The sequence below is a fragment of the Leishmania braziliensis genome, chromosome 35, assembly GCF_000002845.2.
Source record: "Leishmania braziliensis MHOM/BR/75/M2904 complete genome, chromosome 35".
NCBI lineage: Eukaryota > Euglenozoa > Kinetoplastea > Trypanosomatida > Trypanosomatidae > Leishmania > Leishmania braziliensis.
Window position 1 is genome coordinate 1550987 of NC_009326.2, and position 19845 is coordinate 1570831.

At 54.6% G+C, this 19845-nt stretch overlaps 5 protein-coding genes across 5 annotated transcripts; all 5 read left to right on the forward strand.

Annotated features, from left to right (window-relative positions):
- Positions 1-831: 831 nt before the first annotated feature.
- Positions 832-1452, forward strand: LBRM_34_4100 (conserved hypothetical protein; the record flags this gene model as incomplete). The annotated part of the gene is made up of 1 exon (XM_001568462.1): positions 832-1452. The coding sequence occupies one exon, from the start codon at positions 832-834 to the stop codon at positions 1450-1452; it is 621 nt and encodes a 206-aa protein (XP_001568512.1).
- An 802-nt stretch (positions 1453-2254) lies between these two features.
- Positions 2255-5470, forward strand: LBRM_34_4110 (conserved hypothetical protein; the record flags this gene model as incomplete). The annotated part of the gene is made up of 1 exon (XM_001568463.1): positions 2255-5470. The coding sequence occupies one exon, from the start codon at positions 2255-2257 to the stop codon at positions 5468-5470; it is 3216 nt and encodes a 1071-aa protein (XP_001568513.1).
- A 1115-nt stretch (positions 5471-6585) lies between these two features.
- Positions 6586-8337, forward strand: LBRM_34_4120 (conserved hypothetical protein; the record flags this gene model as incomplete). The annotated part of the gene is made up of 1 exon (XM_001568464.1): positions 6586-8337. One exon carries the CDS (start codon positions 6586-6588, stop codon positions 8335-8337), a length of 1752 nt encoding a protein of 583 aa, XP_001568514.1.
- A 1947-nt stretch (positions 8338-10284) lies between these two features.
- On the forward strand, positions 10285-12024 carry PABP2 (putative poly(A)-binding protein 2; the record flags this gene model as incomplete). The annotated part of the gene is made up of 1 exon (XM_001568465.1): positions 10285-12024. One exon carries the CDS (start codon positions 10285-10287, stop codon positions 12022-12024), a length of 1740 nt encoding a protein of 579 aa, XP_001568515.1.
- Positions 12025-18503: 6479 nt separating this feature from the next.
- Positions 18504-19418, forward strand: LBRM_34_4140 (hypothetical protein, unknown function; the record flags this gene model as incomplete). Its single annotated transcript, XM_001568466.1, has 1 exon — positions 18504-19418. One exon carries the CDS (start codon positions 18504-18506, stop codon positions 19416-19418), a length of 915 nt encoding a protein of 304 aa, XP_001568516.1.
- Positions 19419-19845: the final 427 nt, after the last annotated feature.

Here is a 19845-nt window from a genome sequence, read left to right on the forward strand (position 1 = left end):
CGAAGAGCAGCGTGGTCTCCTTTCCCTTGTTTCCCTTCTTTGTTCTCCCCGCCGAATCTCCGTTACAGGCGTCGGTGGAGGTGCATAAGACAGAGAGCGAGAGAGCCCCTGCCTGGGAGTTTGCTGAGCTCTTTTCTTGCTTTGTTTGCGTTGCCGGTGACGCTTGCACTCCCGGCGTGGTGCCGCAGGGCCACTGTTGCCCACAGGAAGAGTGACGGGGCGACAAAGAGAGAGAGAGCGAGCGAGAGAGAAATCTCTCAATAGCAAGTAAGAATCGGCGAAGTCACATCAACAACAGTGAACGTAAACGCGAATCGCTCGATCTAGAGATGCCGCTTCAGAGTCCCGATGATGTGCTGGTGCGCACGCCGGCACCCGAGGGTTGCGGGCGTGTTTCGCGCAAACACATGTTATCCTTCGCTGTCTTCCTGCTATGCCGTCTTTTGTGTGTGTGTGTGCGCGCCGTTGCAGCGCTCATGAGATCGAGGCAGTGCGACGGGCAACGTGGTCTGCTTCTATTTCCTCTTATCGATTTCCCCGTCCTACCGCCTGCGCTTGGCTACTCATCTCCTTCCATCTGCTCTGCCTCTCTCTCCCCCGTCCTTGTGAGAAAAGCAAAACAACAGCAACCAAGCGACTAACAACAGAGAGGCTCTCCCTTTTTTTGTTTGTTGCATCGCTGCACGCGCGCTGCCACTGCATGGTGCGGGTTGTACCCACCTTCCCACCCGTTCTCTCCCTCTCTCTCTCTCTGGCAAGCGCACAAAGACGTCTCACCATCGACTGGCCGTGGCGGAGACGATTTCGGGGTTTTCCCTTCCCTCTTGAATTATGTCGTTCACGAAAGGCTCCAAGGCGGCTCAGGATGTCATCAGCTTTCTGCACACAATAGGGCGGCTTAAGGACACGCCTCGGCGGGGCTGGGTGGAGCACCAGATTTGCAGGCCGGAGTCGATTAGTGACCACATGTACCGCATGTCGCTCATGTGCATGATGTGCCCTGACACCTCACTGAATCGGGACAGGATGATCAAGATGGCGCTCTGTCACGATACAGGTGAGAGCATTATTGGCGACATCTCTCCCGCTATGAAGGTCCCTAAGGAGGTGAAGAAGCAACGGGAGACACAGGCGGTGCAGAGCTTGTGCAAACTTGTGTCATCCTCGCCAAACACGACCTTTAGCGAGGAGCTTCGCGACTTGTTTGAAGAGTACGAGGCGCAGGAGACTGCCGAGTCGCGCTTTGTAAAGGACATGGACCTGTTGGAGATGATTGTGCAGGCGCACAGCTACGAGTCCATGAACCCTGGCAAGGACCTAAACAGCTTCTTCAGGTCTGGTGCCGGCATTCGCCACCCGTGGGCTCGCGCCATTTTCGAGACGCTTCTCGAAACGCGTCCGTACTTGGCATACCAGAAAGGGGAGCAAGCGAAGAAAGTGTCAAACATGTGAAGAGGATGGCCGGCTACAGACGTCGGGCGCGCGTATCTGTTTTACTTTTCTCAGCATGTGTGCGTCTGTCTGTCTGCGCTCTTTTGCCCTTTACTACGTGCGTGAGGGTGGCGGTGGTTGCACAAATCTGCAAGTCACCTGATTACGCCCGTTAGTCGATTTGTGTGAAACGAGAGCTGTTTTCCGCCGCATACACACGAGCAGCGCGGTCGAGGCAAGCGTGGGTCTTTTTGGTGTTCGGCGCCCTCCCAATGTCTCTAGCATGCCCCCCACCCCACACACCTCTTCGTCTCAAAACGTGATCGCAAAGGAGAGCTGCGTGAGCTGTCGGCGTTTCCTCTCTTTCACTCCCTCTTGTCCTAGCGAGTGAAGGTGCACCTCTCGATGCGTCTGCCCTGTACGTGTCAACCAGGAATCTTCGCCGTGCATGTTCTTGCATCAACGCCTCTTTATCCTGTTGCGGTTTTCTCTTCTACTTCTTCTCCCCTGGTCTCGTCGAGTGGGGCTGCCACGCATCCACACACGCGCCGCTCTTCGTTCACTACACTGTCCGCTCCGTGGTGCGAGGGTACGCGGCGGCACTCGAAGCGCGGGAAGAGCCGCAGAGCTTCCCCTCTGCACTGGCTGCCTGCCTGGCTGCCTCGTTTCACATGGCTGCACCTTTGATGCATACTTTTTTTCTTCTTATTCTGATCGATTGATCATCATTTCCTCTCTGTTTCTTCACCACCGATACACCCCAAGACGCTGACACATACTCACGCCTACTCTCGAAAGCCTTTTGTGGAGGTCGAGGGCTAGAATGGCGCACTACGGTGACCCTGAGGCACATCGATGCATTCTCGAAGAGATCTCTGCGATTCCTGTTGTGCCGCGTCTCATGCCGTACCTCAAAGCTGCCGTGATGGGTTCTCAGGGTTCGGACGTAGGGTTACAGCTGCTTCGCCGTTTTCCTAGCGACTATAAACAGTCATACCCACACCTGGAGGTGATGCTGGCGCTCTTGTCCCTCACGGTCTATGCATCCAAGGCCCATCCGGGGTTCCACGCCGAGCAGAAGCGCGTTCAGGAGCTGATGGGGCAGAAACGGGAGGGGCTAAAGCAACAGGCAGAGCGAACTGAGGGTCTCCGCAGCTGCAGCGACGGCGGCTCTGGCAGGAGCGGTTCTGGGCTGTCGACGTTTTTGCCGAGCTCCGGGACGGCCTCGTTCCCTACTCCTTTCTCAGGCATCGACACCAACAGTGCCTCTCCAGGTGCCGGCCTTAGTGCTGCCGTGGAGCGCAAAGAGGAGAAGCTGAATCCGGCACAGCAATGGGAGCAGTCAATGGACATTCTCAACTACTGCGAGGCCTACGTGAACTACCTTCACGGCTTCACTGAGCTGTGGTGTGAGCTCTTCGGCCCGAACTACTACTACTACGATGACGCAGCGAACGGCATCCTCGACGCAGACGACGACGGCGATGGCGAGGAAACATGGGCACGACCGCAAGAAGCGGGGAAGTGGGCGTCGCTGGGTTCGCCTGTGTCCCATCTGCAATCATCACCACAGCAATCGCGACAGCATCAACAGCACGCTCAACGCTGTCGGCGGCCGCCACGTGTTTCCCAGGCGCCTCCGCACTTGTACGCCGTCTGCTGGAGTGACATATTAACCCCGCAACGTCGGGCCTGGTTCCATGGGTTCCACAACGTGGTGAAGGAGCTTCTGGTTCGCATTCTCCACCGCGAGCTGCCACTGGAGCTGTATGTCCTTTTTATTCAGTACGCAAGTTTATCCCTTCGGATGTACTTGCTGCAAGCAGTGGCGGAGGTGTTTGAGTGGACGTCGCACTTCATCGACGTAATTTACTACGTGCACGTGATGCGACAGAGCTACGGCATCCAGTGCGAGATGTCGCAGCTGCAACGTGTGTGGTCTTCGTTTGGCTTGTACGACGCCCGCTTCCTCGTTGACTGCCATGAGTTCAACAAGATGTACACGGGGTTGCAAGGTGCCTTCTCAGAGCAGCAGGGGGTGGCGCTGAACAGGCCTACGACAGCGCCGTCCTCACTGAGCGCACAGACAGGTGCAGCGGCCACAGTGGCGGTGTTGCTGACTGCACTCGGTGACGGAGACCTGGCCCACCAGAGCTCCAGTGGTACCGGCGACATCACTGCCCGCGCCTCCTCGTGCACACTTGCTGTCTCCGCGGCATCGGCGACAACCCTGTCATCTGACTTCGCTGCGGTTGCCAGCGCACGGGTGCATCAGATCTTTCCCTCTCGCGACGCTGCGGGCAACACATTGTTCGATGCCGCTGACTCCGGTCACTCCACCGGGCCTAGGACTCCGGACGAGAGGGTGCTGTCTTCCGCAAGCGACTGTGAGGCGACAGCTGCTGTTCCCGGTGAGGCGAAGCGTGCCGTGTATCTCCCCCTTTTCTGCACCTGCTGCTGCTTCACATGGATACTCCAGCGCACGTTTTGGAGCTTGTACGGGCGATGCTCGCTTCTGTTTGAAAGCTGTCTTGGGATCGGAGTTGCACCACAGGTGTCGTCCCTTGATGGCTCTAGTGAGTTCAACAGAGACGATACGCCTGTGTTCTTCACCAACACCGAGCTAGGCACGCGGCGTCGCGTCGGCGTGGACAGCAGCAGTGGCGTACCAAGCTTGCCGCTCTCTCCCGCTTCTTTTATTTCACACATGGACAGCGGAGCCGCAGCGAGGACGCACTCTGCGTCAACCTCGGCGATCAGCATCACCACCACTCGGTGCAACGTGACCAGCCATCCAAGCGCGCTGGAAACGCCCGCGCGCGATGACGGCGCCGCCGGTAAGGGTGAGGCCGTCGCGGCAGCGGGTCGACCGCCGCAGGCAGCACAAATGCCTTCACACTGCACGCCGTCGCCGACGTCATCTCAGCAGCAACTGAGATTCTCGATTGCAGCAGCGAACACTCACCTGCCACCGCATGCGGTAGAAGATGGCGCACAAGCTAATGCGGCTGTGGTGTCCCTGGCGCGGAATGCCGCCGGGTCTGAGCAAATTAGCGAGAGAAGGAGAAAGGATGGCATTGCGTTTTCTTTGGGGTGGGTGTTCAACCGGTTTGTTCAGCGAAGACAGCGTCGTCACGGCTGCGGTGCGGTGGCCGAAGGCGGTTCTGAGAGCGCAGGGGATATGTCAACCATGGCAAAACGCGCCCAGCGTGATTCCTTTCCTTCGCTATCCATCTCTGCCGGAACGCCGCCGCCGACCCCTGCAGGAGGTAATGGGGCTCGAGGAGAGCGAATAAGCTCCCTCTTTCTGGCAAGCTCAGGAGCTCCGTTTTACCTCCAGTACACCCACCGCGCAGGCGAGATTCAGCTGTACGACAATCCCTCCCTCACGTTCACGAACGGTAGCGTAGACAACAAAGGCGAAAACACGTTCTTCTTCGAAGAGTTCTACTTTCTTCGGGAGACGGGCTGCTATGGTCTGTCACATGCCGTGCGCAGCCTCACGTGCTACCCCCACTACCCAGCCACACTGCTGATTTTGACTGACAACACGACTCGACCCGGGTGGGTCTCGTGGTGTGATCACAAGTTTTCTGTCCTATCTTCGTCGACAGATGACGAAGACGGGCGGCGGGGCCTGAGACCCTGGGTGCTTAGTGCGGTTATCCCCAACACGCGACTCTCCTCCATTCATAGCGTACGAGTGAAGCAGGAGGAGGCACTTTTGAAGCACATCGTATTTCAGGTCGCAGGCGCGAAGAGCGAGCGCATCTGTTTCTGCACATCGAACTCCATCTTCTTTGTCCTAAACAGCGGCAGTGAGATGGATGGCGGTCGACTCTACTTCGTGCTGCACCTGCACGTCGATCTCTCCACCCAGAGGCAGTTTGATTCCTCTATCGATACGGTGATGAAGGCGGAGAGTCAGTGGGCGTTTCTGGCGCTCGGCGAGCTTCATGTCAGTTGGGCCATGTCGTGCACGTGCAACGAGGCGTTGCGCGTTGCATTCCAGATTGGCTCAGGAGAAGAAAAATTATAGTTGCGCCCGCGTGTGCATGCGTACGTGCTTGGAGAGAGGAACACGGCGGGAAGGGTGATCACAACAATCAGCGACGAGGCTCATAAAAGTAATAAAAATAAGGACCCCAAGAGTGTCCTCAAATCGCAGGAGGGACTAAATAAGAACCGTAGAAGTGCACTACGCTTCTGCACCCGTGAAGTCTGGTATATTACTCACTCACCTTGTCTACCCCCCTACCCCACCCAGCGCAACCATTCCGCAGCTTCTCCCCACACCTCAGCGCAGAATCAACTTTTGTTGGGTCATGGTGGATTTCAGAGGTCGCGTGGGAATAGGGTCATGGACGGCCGCACTGCCTTGCCCTGCCATTTGATGTTCTTCGCTCTTTTCCTTCTCAAACTTTCTTTTCTTTCTTCTCGATATGATTTGCTGCTCCTCGAGGCTATGAGAAAACCCATTCGATTCACATAGACGCACTCCAATAGCTCAGGTAAGCAATACAGAGCAGGGTAACTGCGTGAAGCGCTCCACAAACCAGCACCAGAGAGGCACGCGGCTCCTTTTCAGAAGCTCATTGTCGCCTTTTTTCCTTCCTTCCCTTCTTTGCGCTCACTCGCCCGTACACGCGCATTCCACGCCTTGGGGCCAATCTAAGGCCAGCAGCCACATTCCCTCCGAATCTCCCTCTCTCTCCCTCTCTTGATTCCATTGTGCTCGTCGCGCAAGTTCTTCATTCTTTCTCTCATCACTTGTATTGTGTCTCTTTTGTGTCACCTTCACTGTCGTTTCCCCACTCCCTCCTCTTCTCCTCTTCTCTTCCTCCCTCTTGTACAACTCACCGTGTGACATCATCGGCGTCGACGAAGTTCCCATTCTCTTTTAAACGTGTTCTTTGGTGTTGGATTGGCGTCTTGTGGCCTTCGCCCCCCACCCGACACAAAGTAGCGGTTGTCTGAGTAGTATCATCGCGAGTCGCCTTGTGTCCTTCATTGAGCGACGCACTGAAGTGTATTGCGTACGGGCAGTGGAAACGGTAACCGACGTTTGTGTGCTGTATTTCCCCTTTCTCTTTCCCTCCTCACTTGATCAAAGGTTGCACAGGCCGTCTATTGAGAGCAGGAAGGGGAAGCAAAATGAACTCTGCTGCGACCCCGGTACTAAAGCTGCAGCCGCGCTCCATCAACACGACCCACGGCAGTGTGCCCGGCGCAAAGTCCGTTTCGAGCAGCTCCTCGAAAGTGAGGACGAGGTCGATCCGTGTGACATCGGCTCCGTGTTCAGAGGTGCGGCCCCGTGGAACGACGATGACATCCGTGTTGTCTGTGACCCGCCGCACCATTCGAAAGGTAAAGCCCATCTCACAAGACCAACCCCACGTCGCTCTGGTGGAAGCGAGCGAACCACAGACGAGGAGCAGCGCTCCGGTGTCACTTCTGTCGATTTTCACCAAAAAATCTTGCACAGGTGATAGTGTCATGGCGCCGCCGTCGGCAGGGGCTGCGTCCAAGTTGTCTGTGCACTGTGTCAAGCCGTCCAGTGGCGCCGCTGTCGCCACGCCTTCAGTGATATTGCCCAACCGCTCGGCTTCACGAGCGGACTCGACATGCGGCAGCTTGAGGGGTCGAAGTAACAGGGGTTTTGCGGATCTTCGACAGCTCCCTCCAACGGTGCCGCGCTTGGGTCAGCTCTCCAGCAACGTACCTTTGATGCGATCTGCTACGGTGATGACGGCGTCGATTCGGCGAACATCCAGCGTCACGACTATTATCCCCACGGCAAGTGCACCCGGCTCACAACTCTGCAGTCGTACCCCGTCTGTGCATGAGGTGGCAGTTCCCCTATCTCCGCGTCGTGCTCCGCTGCCGGTGCGACCGTACACCTCAGCCGCAGCTTCCCGCGTCAACTCAGTCAACTCGCGACTCGCGGAAGGAATAGCACGCCCTATGCGACAACCGTCGCAGTGTCCACACATCAGCTCGGTACGCCCTGTGACAAAGCGAAGCAACAGCTCAGCTTCAACCACCGGTCCCACAAGGACCACCAGCCCCATTGCTCCCCTTTCCAACGGAGTGGCGATGACGGCGGACGACGGAATGAGGGCTCCTTCAGCGGCTCTGGGAGTGCCGCCTCGCTCGATGGGCCTGCGGCCCTTGGTGGGAACAAATCATGTCTCTACGCCGAAGAGCGGAGGCGTCACTGACGCTTCTCGTCTGCGCATACTTCACCCCAGCTTTCAATCTACTTTACGGGCCGACAGAGGGACTCGCAGCGCTCGTGGTGGCGCCAGCAGCGGGAGCAACAGCAATGCAGCCAGCTGCACGTCGGCTCGCGGGGCGTCACACCAGGCGCCGGTGCGGCAGCACCAGCATCAGCAGCCCTTATCTGCGCGGTGCGCTGCCAGTGCCTCACCGTCGCGCAAAGTAACACGGAAGCTTGGAAGCGACAGTGCGTCTGTCGCTGTTGCACCCGCACCGCCTGCCCCATTCCAGAAGACGCACACCGGATACACTCCGCTGGTATCTTTTGCGGGCTTTGTACAGGGACCGGGTGTCTCTGCGGTACCGAGGGGCCCCGTCTCTCCAATTAGGCGGACTTCCACAGCGTGCCCCAGCGCTGCTCAACACTACCCAGCTGCATCGGCAGAAAAACCAGCGCGCGCCAGCAGGGGACTTGCCTCGCCGAACACTGATGCTGCCTTCGCGAATCCGTGGATTAGGCCTAGCATGCTCTCCACCCCAACCAACCGCGGCGGCGGCCGTGACGCCAGCGAAGCTCCCACCCTTCCCTACGAAGGTTCGACAGGTCAGCGGGGATCCTTGTCACTCTCGCCGCGCACCGACTTCGACGCCTTTTCCGTATCGGGACGTCTGAGCTACGGGGTGTAGGCCGAGGAAGCCCACGCGTGAGAGGGTAGCGATGTGGTGTCGTGTGTGTGTGTGTGTGTGTGTGTGTGTGGGAGGGGGAGAGGTGAGCGAGGTGGCGTTACCAACGTCTTCGCAAATCAAGCACGTAAGCAATTGGTACATTTCTGGTGCAGACACAAGTGGTTCATTCCCCTCCCCCCCCCTGATGTCGCTCCCTGCCTTCATCTCTGAATCCCCTAGTCGACTCTTTAGCGGCACACACACGTGTTGCTGCCTGGCGTGCGAGAGATCGATCTATCTCGTTTTGCGTTGTCTCTTGGATTCGTACAGATACTCGCCCGGATGCACTGACTGGTGTAGAGGTATTGTGTATGGTCTCTGCGTTGACTTGTCGCTACACACAGCTATGTGTGAGGTCCGTTACGCCCCCCTCCTTTATTACTGAGTCATGTCGCTGCTGTTTGTATCGTTGTTGGGTGTTTGATTCTCTTTACTGTATCTGCTCGTGCATGTTTGCTATTCTTTGTATTTGTGTGTATGTGTGTGATGTTGCGTCTGGGCAGGGTGTACTGGACTAGATGTCTCTTTGTTATTTTTGGAGCGACACTGAGGAGGGAGTGCCAACGGCACCCAGTTGTGCTGCGAAGCAGAGATGGCTGCTGCTGCTGCTGCTGCGCTGCTCTTTCCCTCCTACAGTGTAAATTCCACTGTACCCTTCCTGTATTTCTTTTCTTGTCCCTTTTCTTCACTCTCTAGACGATTATCGAAAGGCGCCTTTCCTTCTTCGTTTTTCGTTTCTTTATTTCATGCATGTGGCTTCTTTGTGGTCCCCCTGACTTCAGCTCTCTAAGCCCCGCTTGCTACTTTCGTATGCGAGCTCTAGTCACGTCTCTCCCCCTACCTTCACTTCTGCCCGCTGTAACGCGGCTTACAATGTATGCCCGCTGGAGGCAAAAGAGAAGAAATACAAAACAAGGAATTCCATCAAGTGCGAAGAGCTCTTTCCTTGAAATGTCCCCTGGCTTTTCAAGCCATAGTGCAATGCCAGCACGCTTGCACGTATCTCTCTGGGTGATTACCGATGAGAAACAGCCCCGCTGCGTGCTGACAGTGAACTGAACCGCACAGAATGGGTTTGACGCACATCAATGGAATTTCCATCATCAAGACTGTCATTCTCGTCTGCTCCGCGTTGCCACTTCTGTCGCAATCCTCCACACCTTTCATCCTCTTCCCCTCCTTTCTTCTCTGTCTCTTACATTTCTTTTGCTTCCACGCCCTCACTTTTTCACTCCCCCCCCCCGGGGCCGCCACCATTTTCCCTTCCTTCTCCTCCCCTCACGTGCTTCACATCTGCTCTCCTTCTCGTTGCACTGCAGCTCTTTTCGAAAGTCTCCAACCAAAAAATTGAAATAACAAAAACCAAAAGAAGAAAAAATCCTAAAAAAAAAAAAAACAAAATAAGAAAAGAACGAGAAAAGTGAGCGTTTGCCTGGTTGTCCCCCCTTTTCGAGTTTTTTTTTCCCCTCTGATATCTGGTGTTTTCCGTCCATCTCGGCGTCTCCCTCGTTCTCTTTCAGCTTCTCTTCTCGCCACTCCCGCTGATACATACACACACCCATCCACACACACACACACACACACTTACAAACGTCGTTCTCCCGTCTTGCCTGTGCATACGTGTGGTGATTCGGTAACTTCTTTCCTGTGGCTTTCCTTCAAGTGCTCTCTCGTCTGCCTGACCACCACCCGTTTTTTTCGCCTTCATTTTCGCCTTGTCCCCCTTTGGGGTCTTCGCTGCCGTATAGTACCACTGCCAGCCGCTACAGTTGTATCCGTGTGGGGTTTTTAACGTGTGTTGTGTCGCCGTCAGCTTCGCCTTTTCGCTTTTCTCTCCTTTTCCCGCTTTCCTAAAGTAAGAAGTAGCAAACACAGCGGAACAAAGATATAAAGGAGCAACAGCAAGCCATGGCGTTCTCTGGTCCGAATCCCTCAATCTGGGTCGGAGGCCTTGACCCTGATCTGCAGGAGCAGAGGCTATACGATTACTTTGTGCGCATTGGCCCCGTCACCTCCGTTCGCGTTTGCGTAGATTCTGCCACGCAGAAGTCTCTCGGGTACGGCTACGTGAACTTTCAGGACCCCGCGGATGCTGAAAAGGCCCTCGACCAGGCCGGCACCAAGCTCGGCTCCCGATACCTTCGCATCGCCAAGATCCAGCGCGACCCCTCGAAGCGGCGCTCCGGCGTCAACAACATCCTTGTCAAGAAGCTCCCGAAGACCGTCGACACGTACGCGCTGAAGGAGCTGTTCAGCAAATTTGGCCGCCTCACTGCTATCGGTCTAGCATGCGACGAGAAGGGTGAGTCCCGCGGCTACGCCCGCATCTCCTTCGAGCGCGAAGAGTCCGCCGTCGAAGCTGTGAAGGAAATGGACGGGATGGAGATGGATGGCCAGGCGATCGTCGTGGAGCGCTACCAGGCCCAGCATCGCGACGAGCTGCTGAAGCAGTTCACGAACCTGTACGTCAAGAACCTCGATCCTGCCGTTACTGACGAAAAGCTGCGCGCGTTCTTCGCCAGGTACGGTGCCGTCAGCTCCGCTAAGGTCCGAGACCTCGGTGGAGTGCAGAGCGAGGTCGGCCTCGGCTACGTCGCCTTCGAGAAGCACGAGGACGCCGCACGTGCTGTGGAGGAGCTCAACGGCAAGGAGTGCGAGATTGCCAAGGCTGAGTCCACGCTTGACGTGAGCCGCTTCCGCTCTCGCGAGGAGCGCCAGCGCGACCGCGAGCGGCAGCGTCGTGAACGTGCACAGCAGCACAGCAAGTACCCGAACCTGTACGTCAAGGGCTTTGACGATACTGTCACGAGCGAGCGCCTGGAGGAGCTGTTCCAGCGCTACGGCGAGACCGTCTCTGTGACGGTAATGATGGACAAGGAGACAGGCATGTCTCGTTGCTTCGGTTTCGTGTCCATGAAGGATCAAAACGCAGCTTCGCAGGCCATCCAGGAACTGAACGGAAGCACCTTCCTCTGCCCCCGCCCACTCTTCGTCACGTACGCCCTTCGCAAGGATGCGCGCCGCCAGAACCTCGAGGAGCGCAGCAAGCAGTTCCGCGTGCGCCAAAATCCAATGGGCGGCCCGGGCATGGGTGGCATGCCGCCGGTAGGCTTCATGGGCCCGCAGATGTTCAACAGCGTCAACATGCCATTCATGAGCCCACGCGTGCCGATCATGCCAATGAACGGCATGAATGGTATTGGCGGCATGAACGGTATGGGCGGCATGAACGGCATGAACGGCATGGGCGGCATGGGCGGCATGGGCGGTATGGGCACCATGGGTGGTATGGGAGGCATGGGCCGCCCGATGGCGCCGAACGCGATGAGCCAGATGCGCTCTCGCCCGATGCCGCAGAAGCCCCCGATGCAGTCTCTGATGCCGCAGCAGCATCAGCAGCCCCCTCCGCAGGGCCAGAACCTCGCAGCTGTGCTCGCCAACCTCAACCCCGAGCAGCAGAAAAACGTGCTCGGCGAGCGTCTCTACAGCTACATTGTGCGCAGTCATCCGTCTGTGGCCGCCAAGATCACCGGTATGCTTCTCGAGATGGACAACTCCGAGATTCTGAGCATGCTGGACTCGCCTGTTATGCTGGACAGCAAGATCGCCGAGGCTCAGGATGTTTTGAACCGCCATATGAGCGTTTGAGTCAACGGCTCACCAAACGCACGCTGCCAAGCTCATCGGTCTCTCTTTCCCTCTGGCACACCCGTGTGCGCATGCGCGTTTTCCCGCTTCGCTGTGTGGACTCTCGAAGCGTGCGGTAAAGCAGGCGAGAAACATGGAAGGCGGAGAGGAAGGGAGGCTGCCAAGTTTTGCCATCCCCCCAGAACGCGCTCGACGAACGAGGGAGAAGGAAACGAACTTCAACGTGTATTGACACTTGTTTCGAACTCATTCCCACTCCCTATTTGAGTATCGGACAGGCTCACTAGCAACGCTTTGGCAGTCTGCTGCTGTGCAGCTTGTGGGTCTTAAAGGACGAAGATGGGACTGAGTGCTCCGAGCGAAGACGTCTCCACCCTTGATATTCTTTGAGGGTCTTTCGTACTCAAGAGTGAAGGACACACCACGACTGCTGATGGCATCGTTTCTGTTGTCTTACGGAGAAGATTTAGGCGTGACGTGCAGAGATACACTACGTGTGCAAGTGCTTGACGACAACAACGGAAGCGTAGATGAGAGGGGAGGAGGAGGCAACAAACAAGCATGTTCTCCTGTAGCCGAACATCGTATTGGTATCTTGACCTTCATCTTCTCCACTGCGTCTTCTATCCTTCCGTACATGCATCGTTACTGTGAGGGTTGGGTCAAAAAGAAAGCAACGGAGGCAGGACACGTTCTTTTCCATGCTGTTCTTTTTTTTTTTCTTTTCTTTACCCCTTCTCCCTTCGTGCAGCTCTGTCACGGCCATTCCCGCCCCGCCGCCCTCCCCCGAACTGTGACTACGCAGTGTGGGTTGTCCTTCTCTCTCCGTCGCTTCATGGCTGGGACTGTAAGGGGTATTGCTTCCTCCCTCTTTGTGTGTTCTGCAGCTCCTTTTTCTGTTCGTCACTGCTGTGTTTTTTTTTTTTAAAGTTCTTCTCGTTTACCGCGCGGCTTCTCTGGCATTCGTGTCTCCTCTCTCTTTCGCCTGCAGACAGATTAGCGGAGTGAAGACAGCGTGAATGGCAGCATAGAGCTAAAAGGGGCATGCAATGTTTCATTGCTTTCTCTCTCCGCAGTGGCTGTGGATTTTGACTTCAACCCAAGCTTATCCTTTGCGTTTCTGCGGGTGCGTGTGTGATTCGGTGTCTGCGTTTTGAAGGGCAAAAGTAATGCTGCGAAAAAAAAAAAGGGCGAATGAAGCTGAATGAAGGAAACGCTGAATTTCTTTCATTATCATCTGACGGGCCGTTGTTGTTGTTGTTTTTTTCCCCTTCTCTGGGAATTCTCACGATCAAAGGAAAAAAAAAAAGAGCCATTTTATGTTGCTTTAGCTTCCTTTTCTATTTTTTTTTTTTTAGTTTTTCTCTTTCTCTCTCTCTCTCTCTCTGACCCGTGTAGCACATGCGAAACGCTATCTACTATGCATGTGCGTGCGTGTGCCCGTGCGTGTATTTGTGTGTGTGTGGGGGGGAGCACGTTTGCGTCACTTGGTACCAGTGAGGTGAAGAAGACGGTGAAACCTTGTGTTCTGTCGCTGGCATGGGAGAGTCGAAGAGCATCACATACATTCAAACACACATACAAACACACGCACCGATACTCGAACAGTTTTCTTTTTTTTTTGGGCGGGGGGGGGGGAGGATTCAGGGAAAAGAACAGATGCGATGAGGTAGCAACGGAGGTTTACCACGACAAACCCTGGACGCGCACGCTACAAGGTGGTGTGGTGTGGTGTGGTGCTTTGTCGCGTTCCGTCGTGCCCCCGCTTCTTCCCGCCCCTCCCACCACCTTCCCGGTGTCACTCCGTCAAGGACCAACGCACGAAGAGAGACCAAACTGCTACTCTTGTTTTTCTCCTTGGTCTCGTCTGTTACTTCCATTTTCTTCAGGCTGCGTACATTGTTGTGGTGACTTGACTCTCCTCCTTTTTTATTTTATTTTTCTTGTTTTGTCCTTCACGCTTCTCCCTCCTCTCGCTCCTCGGTGTTCTTTTCCTCGACTTTGTACCACCTCACTACGTATGAAATCCCCCTCGCGTCCACCTCTCACTTCTGGCGTCATTCAGAATCATTACTTTCGCTCTAACTTTGCTTTGCGTCATTTTTGCCCCCCCCCCCCCCTCCTCTCTCTTCATCTTTATGCGTTTCGCTTGTCGCATGTCTCTCCGTTTCTTCGCTGCCCTCACGTTGTTCAGCCCCCCCTCCCCCTCCTCCTCCCCTTCCCTTTCCTCACTTCCCTCTCTCACACTCCTCCTCCGTCACCCAGTCATTTTCGTCGTTTTTCTGTTCTCGGTTCCTTTTCACTCCATCCAGTTTCTCGTGCTGTGGCGCTGCTCCCTTTGTCCTCCTGCTCCTGCGAGCGTTCTGCCGTCGTGCGCTGCGGGTGTGCTGCTGCGCGTGCGTTGTGTCAGTGAGTACTCTCCGTAGAGAACGACGACAACGGCGGCGCCAAGACAGAAGACGAAGGCTGCGCATGCAAGGAAGACGGGAACATGACAGACAGACAATGGAAGGACACTTCAGTGACGATGGTGAGGGAGGGGGGTGTAGGAGGCGGAAAAGGTTAAGGAAACGGAGGAGTACACAGCGAGGAAAACTATATTTGGTTCAGTTGTTGGGAGGGAAACGAGTTTTGTAGCGGGTGGCGGTGACGGGTGGTAAAGCAATACAGCAAAGCGCTACTGGAGTGAACGACAGAGGACGAGCAAGAGAGCTAGAGACCCAAGCGTTCAAAAGAAAGAAGAGAGGCACGAGCACCTTTTTCTTTTTCCTCTCCTCACTATCGCCACCAAGACAAACGTGCCTTGTCCCTCTTGCTCGTGTTTCTTGCCACTGTTTCTTTGCCTCCTGTTCTCTCTCTCGGTTGCTGAATGATGCCGGTGCGCCTGTTGCGGCGAGCGACTGAGGCTTTTGCAATTCCCGCATCTTTTCTGGGTGTGCGTCTCTCTCTCTTTTGGGGGAGGGGGCGCTCAGTGTTGTTTTCCTTCTTTGTGTCACGCCTTCGGCATTCTGTGGTTCTCGTATGGCGCTTTTTGGCTTTTCCCTTACTCCTCTTCTTGTTTCTGATCCTTTCTCCTCTCTCTCTCTGTGTGTGTATGTTTCCGTGTCGCGCTCCACTGCCACGCACGTGGAGTATTTTCTGCGAGTGGGTGCCTGTGCGTGTGCGTTTTTTTCTTTCTGTGCTTCGCTTTTTGTGCATCTCGGACTTCCTTTTTTTTTTTTTCGCATCCCCTTGTGCTCCCCCACTCCCTCCGTCTCTCCTCTGCGTTTAGCTCTCGTGAAGGGAAGGCCTGCCACTCGTGCTGGAGAGGGAGGAGAAAGAGGAAACATGAGCGCCATTGTCCCCTTGCCGTGTGTTATATGGACGAAAAAGAGGCAAACAAAAAGTGTCTGCGTCACTTTCGTGGTGACGTGGTAGGGAAAATGGTGGTGCCTATGCCCTTGCCCTTTTTTTTTTCTATTACTGCCCTATTTGCCGCTAAACATGCCGCCACGTTGCCGGCACTCCCTCTCTATTGTTTTTGGTGTACCGAGTGCACGCAAACAGCACGGGAAGGTCAAACCGTAGAGAGGGATGATCTTGCGAGGGGAAGGATAGCAAGAGCAGAGAACGGCCTTTGTTTTTGTTTGTACAACGCTGTGTAGGGAGCGCCAGAGCCAGAGGCGTCCGCGCTGGATGATGCAGACGAGGTCGAGCTCCCCCAAATAAAAATAAAACAGACATCAGATGTGAACTGTCGACAAGGAAAATAAGGGTGCTTGGGTGCGTAAGTGTGCGTGAGCGATGACGATGGAGCGCGTGGTCTCATTATTGCGTGTTTTTTTTTTGCTTTGCGTCTTTCTGTGCAGCGACTGCGCGTATGAGGGGTCTGGCGTAGTGGGTGGTGATGGGAAGACGTAGTCTTGTGTGCATGATGGAAAAAAAGAAAGAAAAGTGCAGAGAGGAAACAAGGCAAACATTACAAGAAGAAAAACAAAACCGACAGAAAGAAACGAGAAGGCCGTGGAGAGAAGCCACTGCTGTCTCCCACAGGTGCCAGGGATCGACAAGTTGCGAAACCGGAAATCGTGGCAGCGTGAGGAATGTAGAGAGAAGAGAAGAGAGGGAGGGTGAACAGAGTGAGATGAACGGGGGGGGTAGTGCGTAGGAAAAGCAACACCATTAAACGTGCAAGCAACGATGGTGGGAAATTCACGAACCAGAAAATTCACCACGCACAAAGTACACACGGCTGCACACCGAGTTATACAAACAAAAAGAAACAACAGGTTGTGCTACGAGCTAGATAGGTGATGGTAGAGCAGCAGTAGCAGAGAGAGAGAGAGGGAGGGAGCTGACTGAAAGCTAAAGAACCTACGTGCATGGGCACTCAGCGCTTGAAGGAGGAAGAAACACAACCCAAGTCGGAGCGATATCCAGCTTCCCATCGCCTTTTTCTGAATGTGCTGCTGTGCCGCAGGTCTGTGTTTTCTTCTGAACGGAGCTTTTTTCATTCACTGTGGAGGGGAGCGGCATTCCCGTCCCCCCCTCTCTCTCTCGGACTCTTCTATTCTGCATTCCTGATCGTTGATTGCTCATCCGATGTTTTTTTTTCTGCGTGTGAGGTTTTGTCTTGTGTCTTTGCGCGTTTTTTTTTCGTCTTTTCTCCCCTCGAGCGTTACCTCTGGTCAAGCTTTTCATCCCCCTTCTTTTCCATCATTTCTTTCCCCTTTGCGTATGTGCGTCTCTCTTGTATGCATGTGTGTGTGTGTGTGTGTATGCTTGTGCGATTGACGTGTCACTTTCTCTTCCGTGGTGTTTTATTGTTAGTGGTGGTGGTGCTGCCGCCTCCGTTATTTGATCTTGCGAGCGGAAAAAAAAACGAGAAAAAGAAATTTAAAGTCGCGCGCACCGGCGCACATTAGACGTATACGTACATGCACACACACCAGCATCATCTGAAAAACACACACACACACACCGACAAACGCACGTGCGTACTTGAGCTTTTGTAGAGCACAGATATAACAATGCTTCGCTCATATACCTTCGTTTTTTTTTCCCCTCTCCGTCCTTTCTCCCTTCCCGTTGTTCTTTTCAACTTGCTCTACTTAACAGAAATGCTATCAGGCTAAGAATGCATTTGATAGAGGACTGATTCAGAAAAGCGAGTGAATGGGGCCTACTGGCAGGAATGCGGGAAGGGAGGGGGAGGGGGGAAGGAAGAGGTCGTTGCTCTTGGCACGCAAAAATAGGAAAAGAAAAGCCAAGAGGGCGACTGTCTTAATGAGCCAAGCAGTGCGAGACGAAACGGGTGTGATAGTTTTTTTTTAGACTTGTGTTTCTGCGCTGCATGAAGGACCTCGATGCGAGCCTGTGCGTGTGTGTGTGTGTGTGTGTAATTGTGTATCTCTGTATACGAGCGTGTGCCTGTACATGCGTGTCCGTGCGGTTGAGAGGTGGGGTCATCGGCTGTGTATGCGTAACTTTTTTTTTCTTTGATGAATCAGTAAACCACGCAAAGCAAACAAAAAATAAAAGGACGGAATCAAGCAAGAAGCAGAGAAAGGTTCACAGACGCCAAACAAGCATACATACGCACCCAGGTGGGCAATGTCACGGGCGTTCTGTACTGTGCGGCCAACTTTCTCGCTCTGACGCTCCGCTCCATTCTGGTCCCCGAAAGGCCTACTGCTTGTCTATCGCGTGTAGCAGCGCGTACTCTGGCCGGTCGAAGTTATCCTCTGTCACGTGAGTGCTTTGCGCCGCGTAGTAGAGGAGAGACGTGGTGGTGGACCGTACTCTTGTTCTTCCTAACAGAGCCAGTCGAGGAAGCTGAGGGCATTTTGACTCAGGGGATGCCTAAACCTTCTATACTGATGCTCATGGTGACACACTATCATCCCTCTCTTGTGAGGTGGCCCTCGAGTACGTGAGAGGGTAGGGAACATGCAATGTAGGTTTTCATCACATACGTTCCCTTTGCTGTTCTCTCTATTTTCTGTTGATGTCCACTCTCCCGCGCAGCATACATCAAATCATTCAAAGAGGTTGTCTCTGACTGCAACTCGTTGATCGTTCCTACCAGGCAGGCAGAGACGTGATACACGTACCTTTCCTCCCTTAGAACACACACACACACATATATATATATCTATATGTATGTATGTATGTATATATGTGCATATGTATGTATATCTAGAGCAACGATAGAGTGGCCGAAAAAAAAAAAAACGCATTCACAGGGCAAGCCGACGGTATCAAGAAGGTGTTTCTCAGATTTTTCCTCTACGCGAACCTCATCGCCCTGCGTAGCCACAAAGAAACAAAAGTGTAGCTGGCAAAGACGTACCGTGGAGTCTGCAGTGTACAGAAGGTGGGTGCGCACTTGCATGACCACCTTGGCGCGAAGGCACAGCTTTGTTTGATCACCTCTTCTCGTGCACGTAGTCAGCGGCTCACAGCCTTCTGTCCTGTGCAGTGGGCAGCGTTTGCAAAATATGTTCGACTCACTGCGCCTGTTGGTGCTGTCGTTCCTTTATTACTTTGGCTTCGCCTATGCTGCCTTCACAGCACTCAAGCAGCGCTCCACAAGAATTGTGGTGGCGGAGTCATCGGTGACAACGCTGATGGCTGCAAACGCACGTTGTCTACGCACAAAGGTGTCTATCGATATTCCATCGTTGAAGCTCATGATCATGCTAACATCCATGGCGCTGCTCTCGCTTCTTGGGGCGGACTGGTTTCCACTTTTTGCGGAGATGCGCGTTATCTTCATGTATACGCTCCTTTTTGCACCCCCCTTGGCCCAGCAGGAGCTGTATGATCAGCTGTTCGCCCCTCTTCTGGCTCACGCTGGCACCGTTGTTCGCTCTCCGAAGATAAGAGGCTTCTTTTCTCGCAAGGTGCCGTTGTTTTTAGTACGTCTTTGCGTTGACGTTGCGATTGCCTTTGTGAACTACACGCAGCGCAGTCGTAGCCTCGATGGCAATGCGGCACAAGACATCTTGCGTGGCCTGCAGTTTAGCCAGCGCGCGCTGCAGCAGGTTCCCGATGTGCCGCTCGAGTCAGAAGGCGCGACGCATGCGCACAGTGCAAGAGACAGCAGCGGTGCTGCCGACATCAAAAATGTGCGGCGAGCTCTCATAGTGGAGAAAGCGACGAAGGGCTTCAACGCCCATATCCCGCTTGGCCGTGTTGTGCGGGATAACTACATTGACCCCGAGAGCAGCTTGTCCGTGGCGACGGCGTCTCTGTCAACGATGTCACCCTTCTCCAGTACGAGGGGGGATGGACTACTGACGAGTTTGCACAGCGAGTACTTACACTCTGCGTTAGAGGGCAGTGGAGATAGTCAGACCGATGACGTGCGTCGCGGTTGCAGAAACCACAAAAAAGTGTTTGGCATCTCCTGAAGCTGATGTGCTGTCTTGTGCTGCATCACTGTGCCTGAGTGCGCAAAAGGAAAGTGCGGGGAGAGGACAGGGTGGAGGAAGGATCCCCCCTTTCCTCGACCCCGACATGGACGCTGTGTCGCGCGGCGGCTTTTTAAATTTTCATGTGGCGGACGGTCCCCTATGCTTTGTCTTCTCCTTTGCGCGTGCATTTTCCTGCTGTGTTTGCCCTTTTTGTTGTGCTGCGGTCCACATTGCTGTGCCTTTTAGCTGGGAAGATTCGCGCTGCTGCCGCCTCTGCCCTCCCCCTTTTTGGTTTCGCTGCCCTTTTGTGTCCCCCCCTCCCCCTCTCTCTCTTTCTTCATCTCTCAGATCGCCCCTCCTCCCCTCTCCTCTCCACCGCCAGTCCTCTTTTCCGCTGCCATCCCGCTTTTGCCCTTTCTCTGAG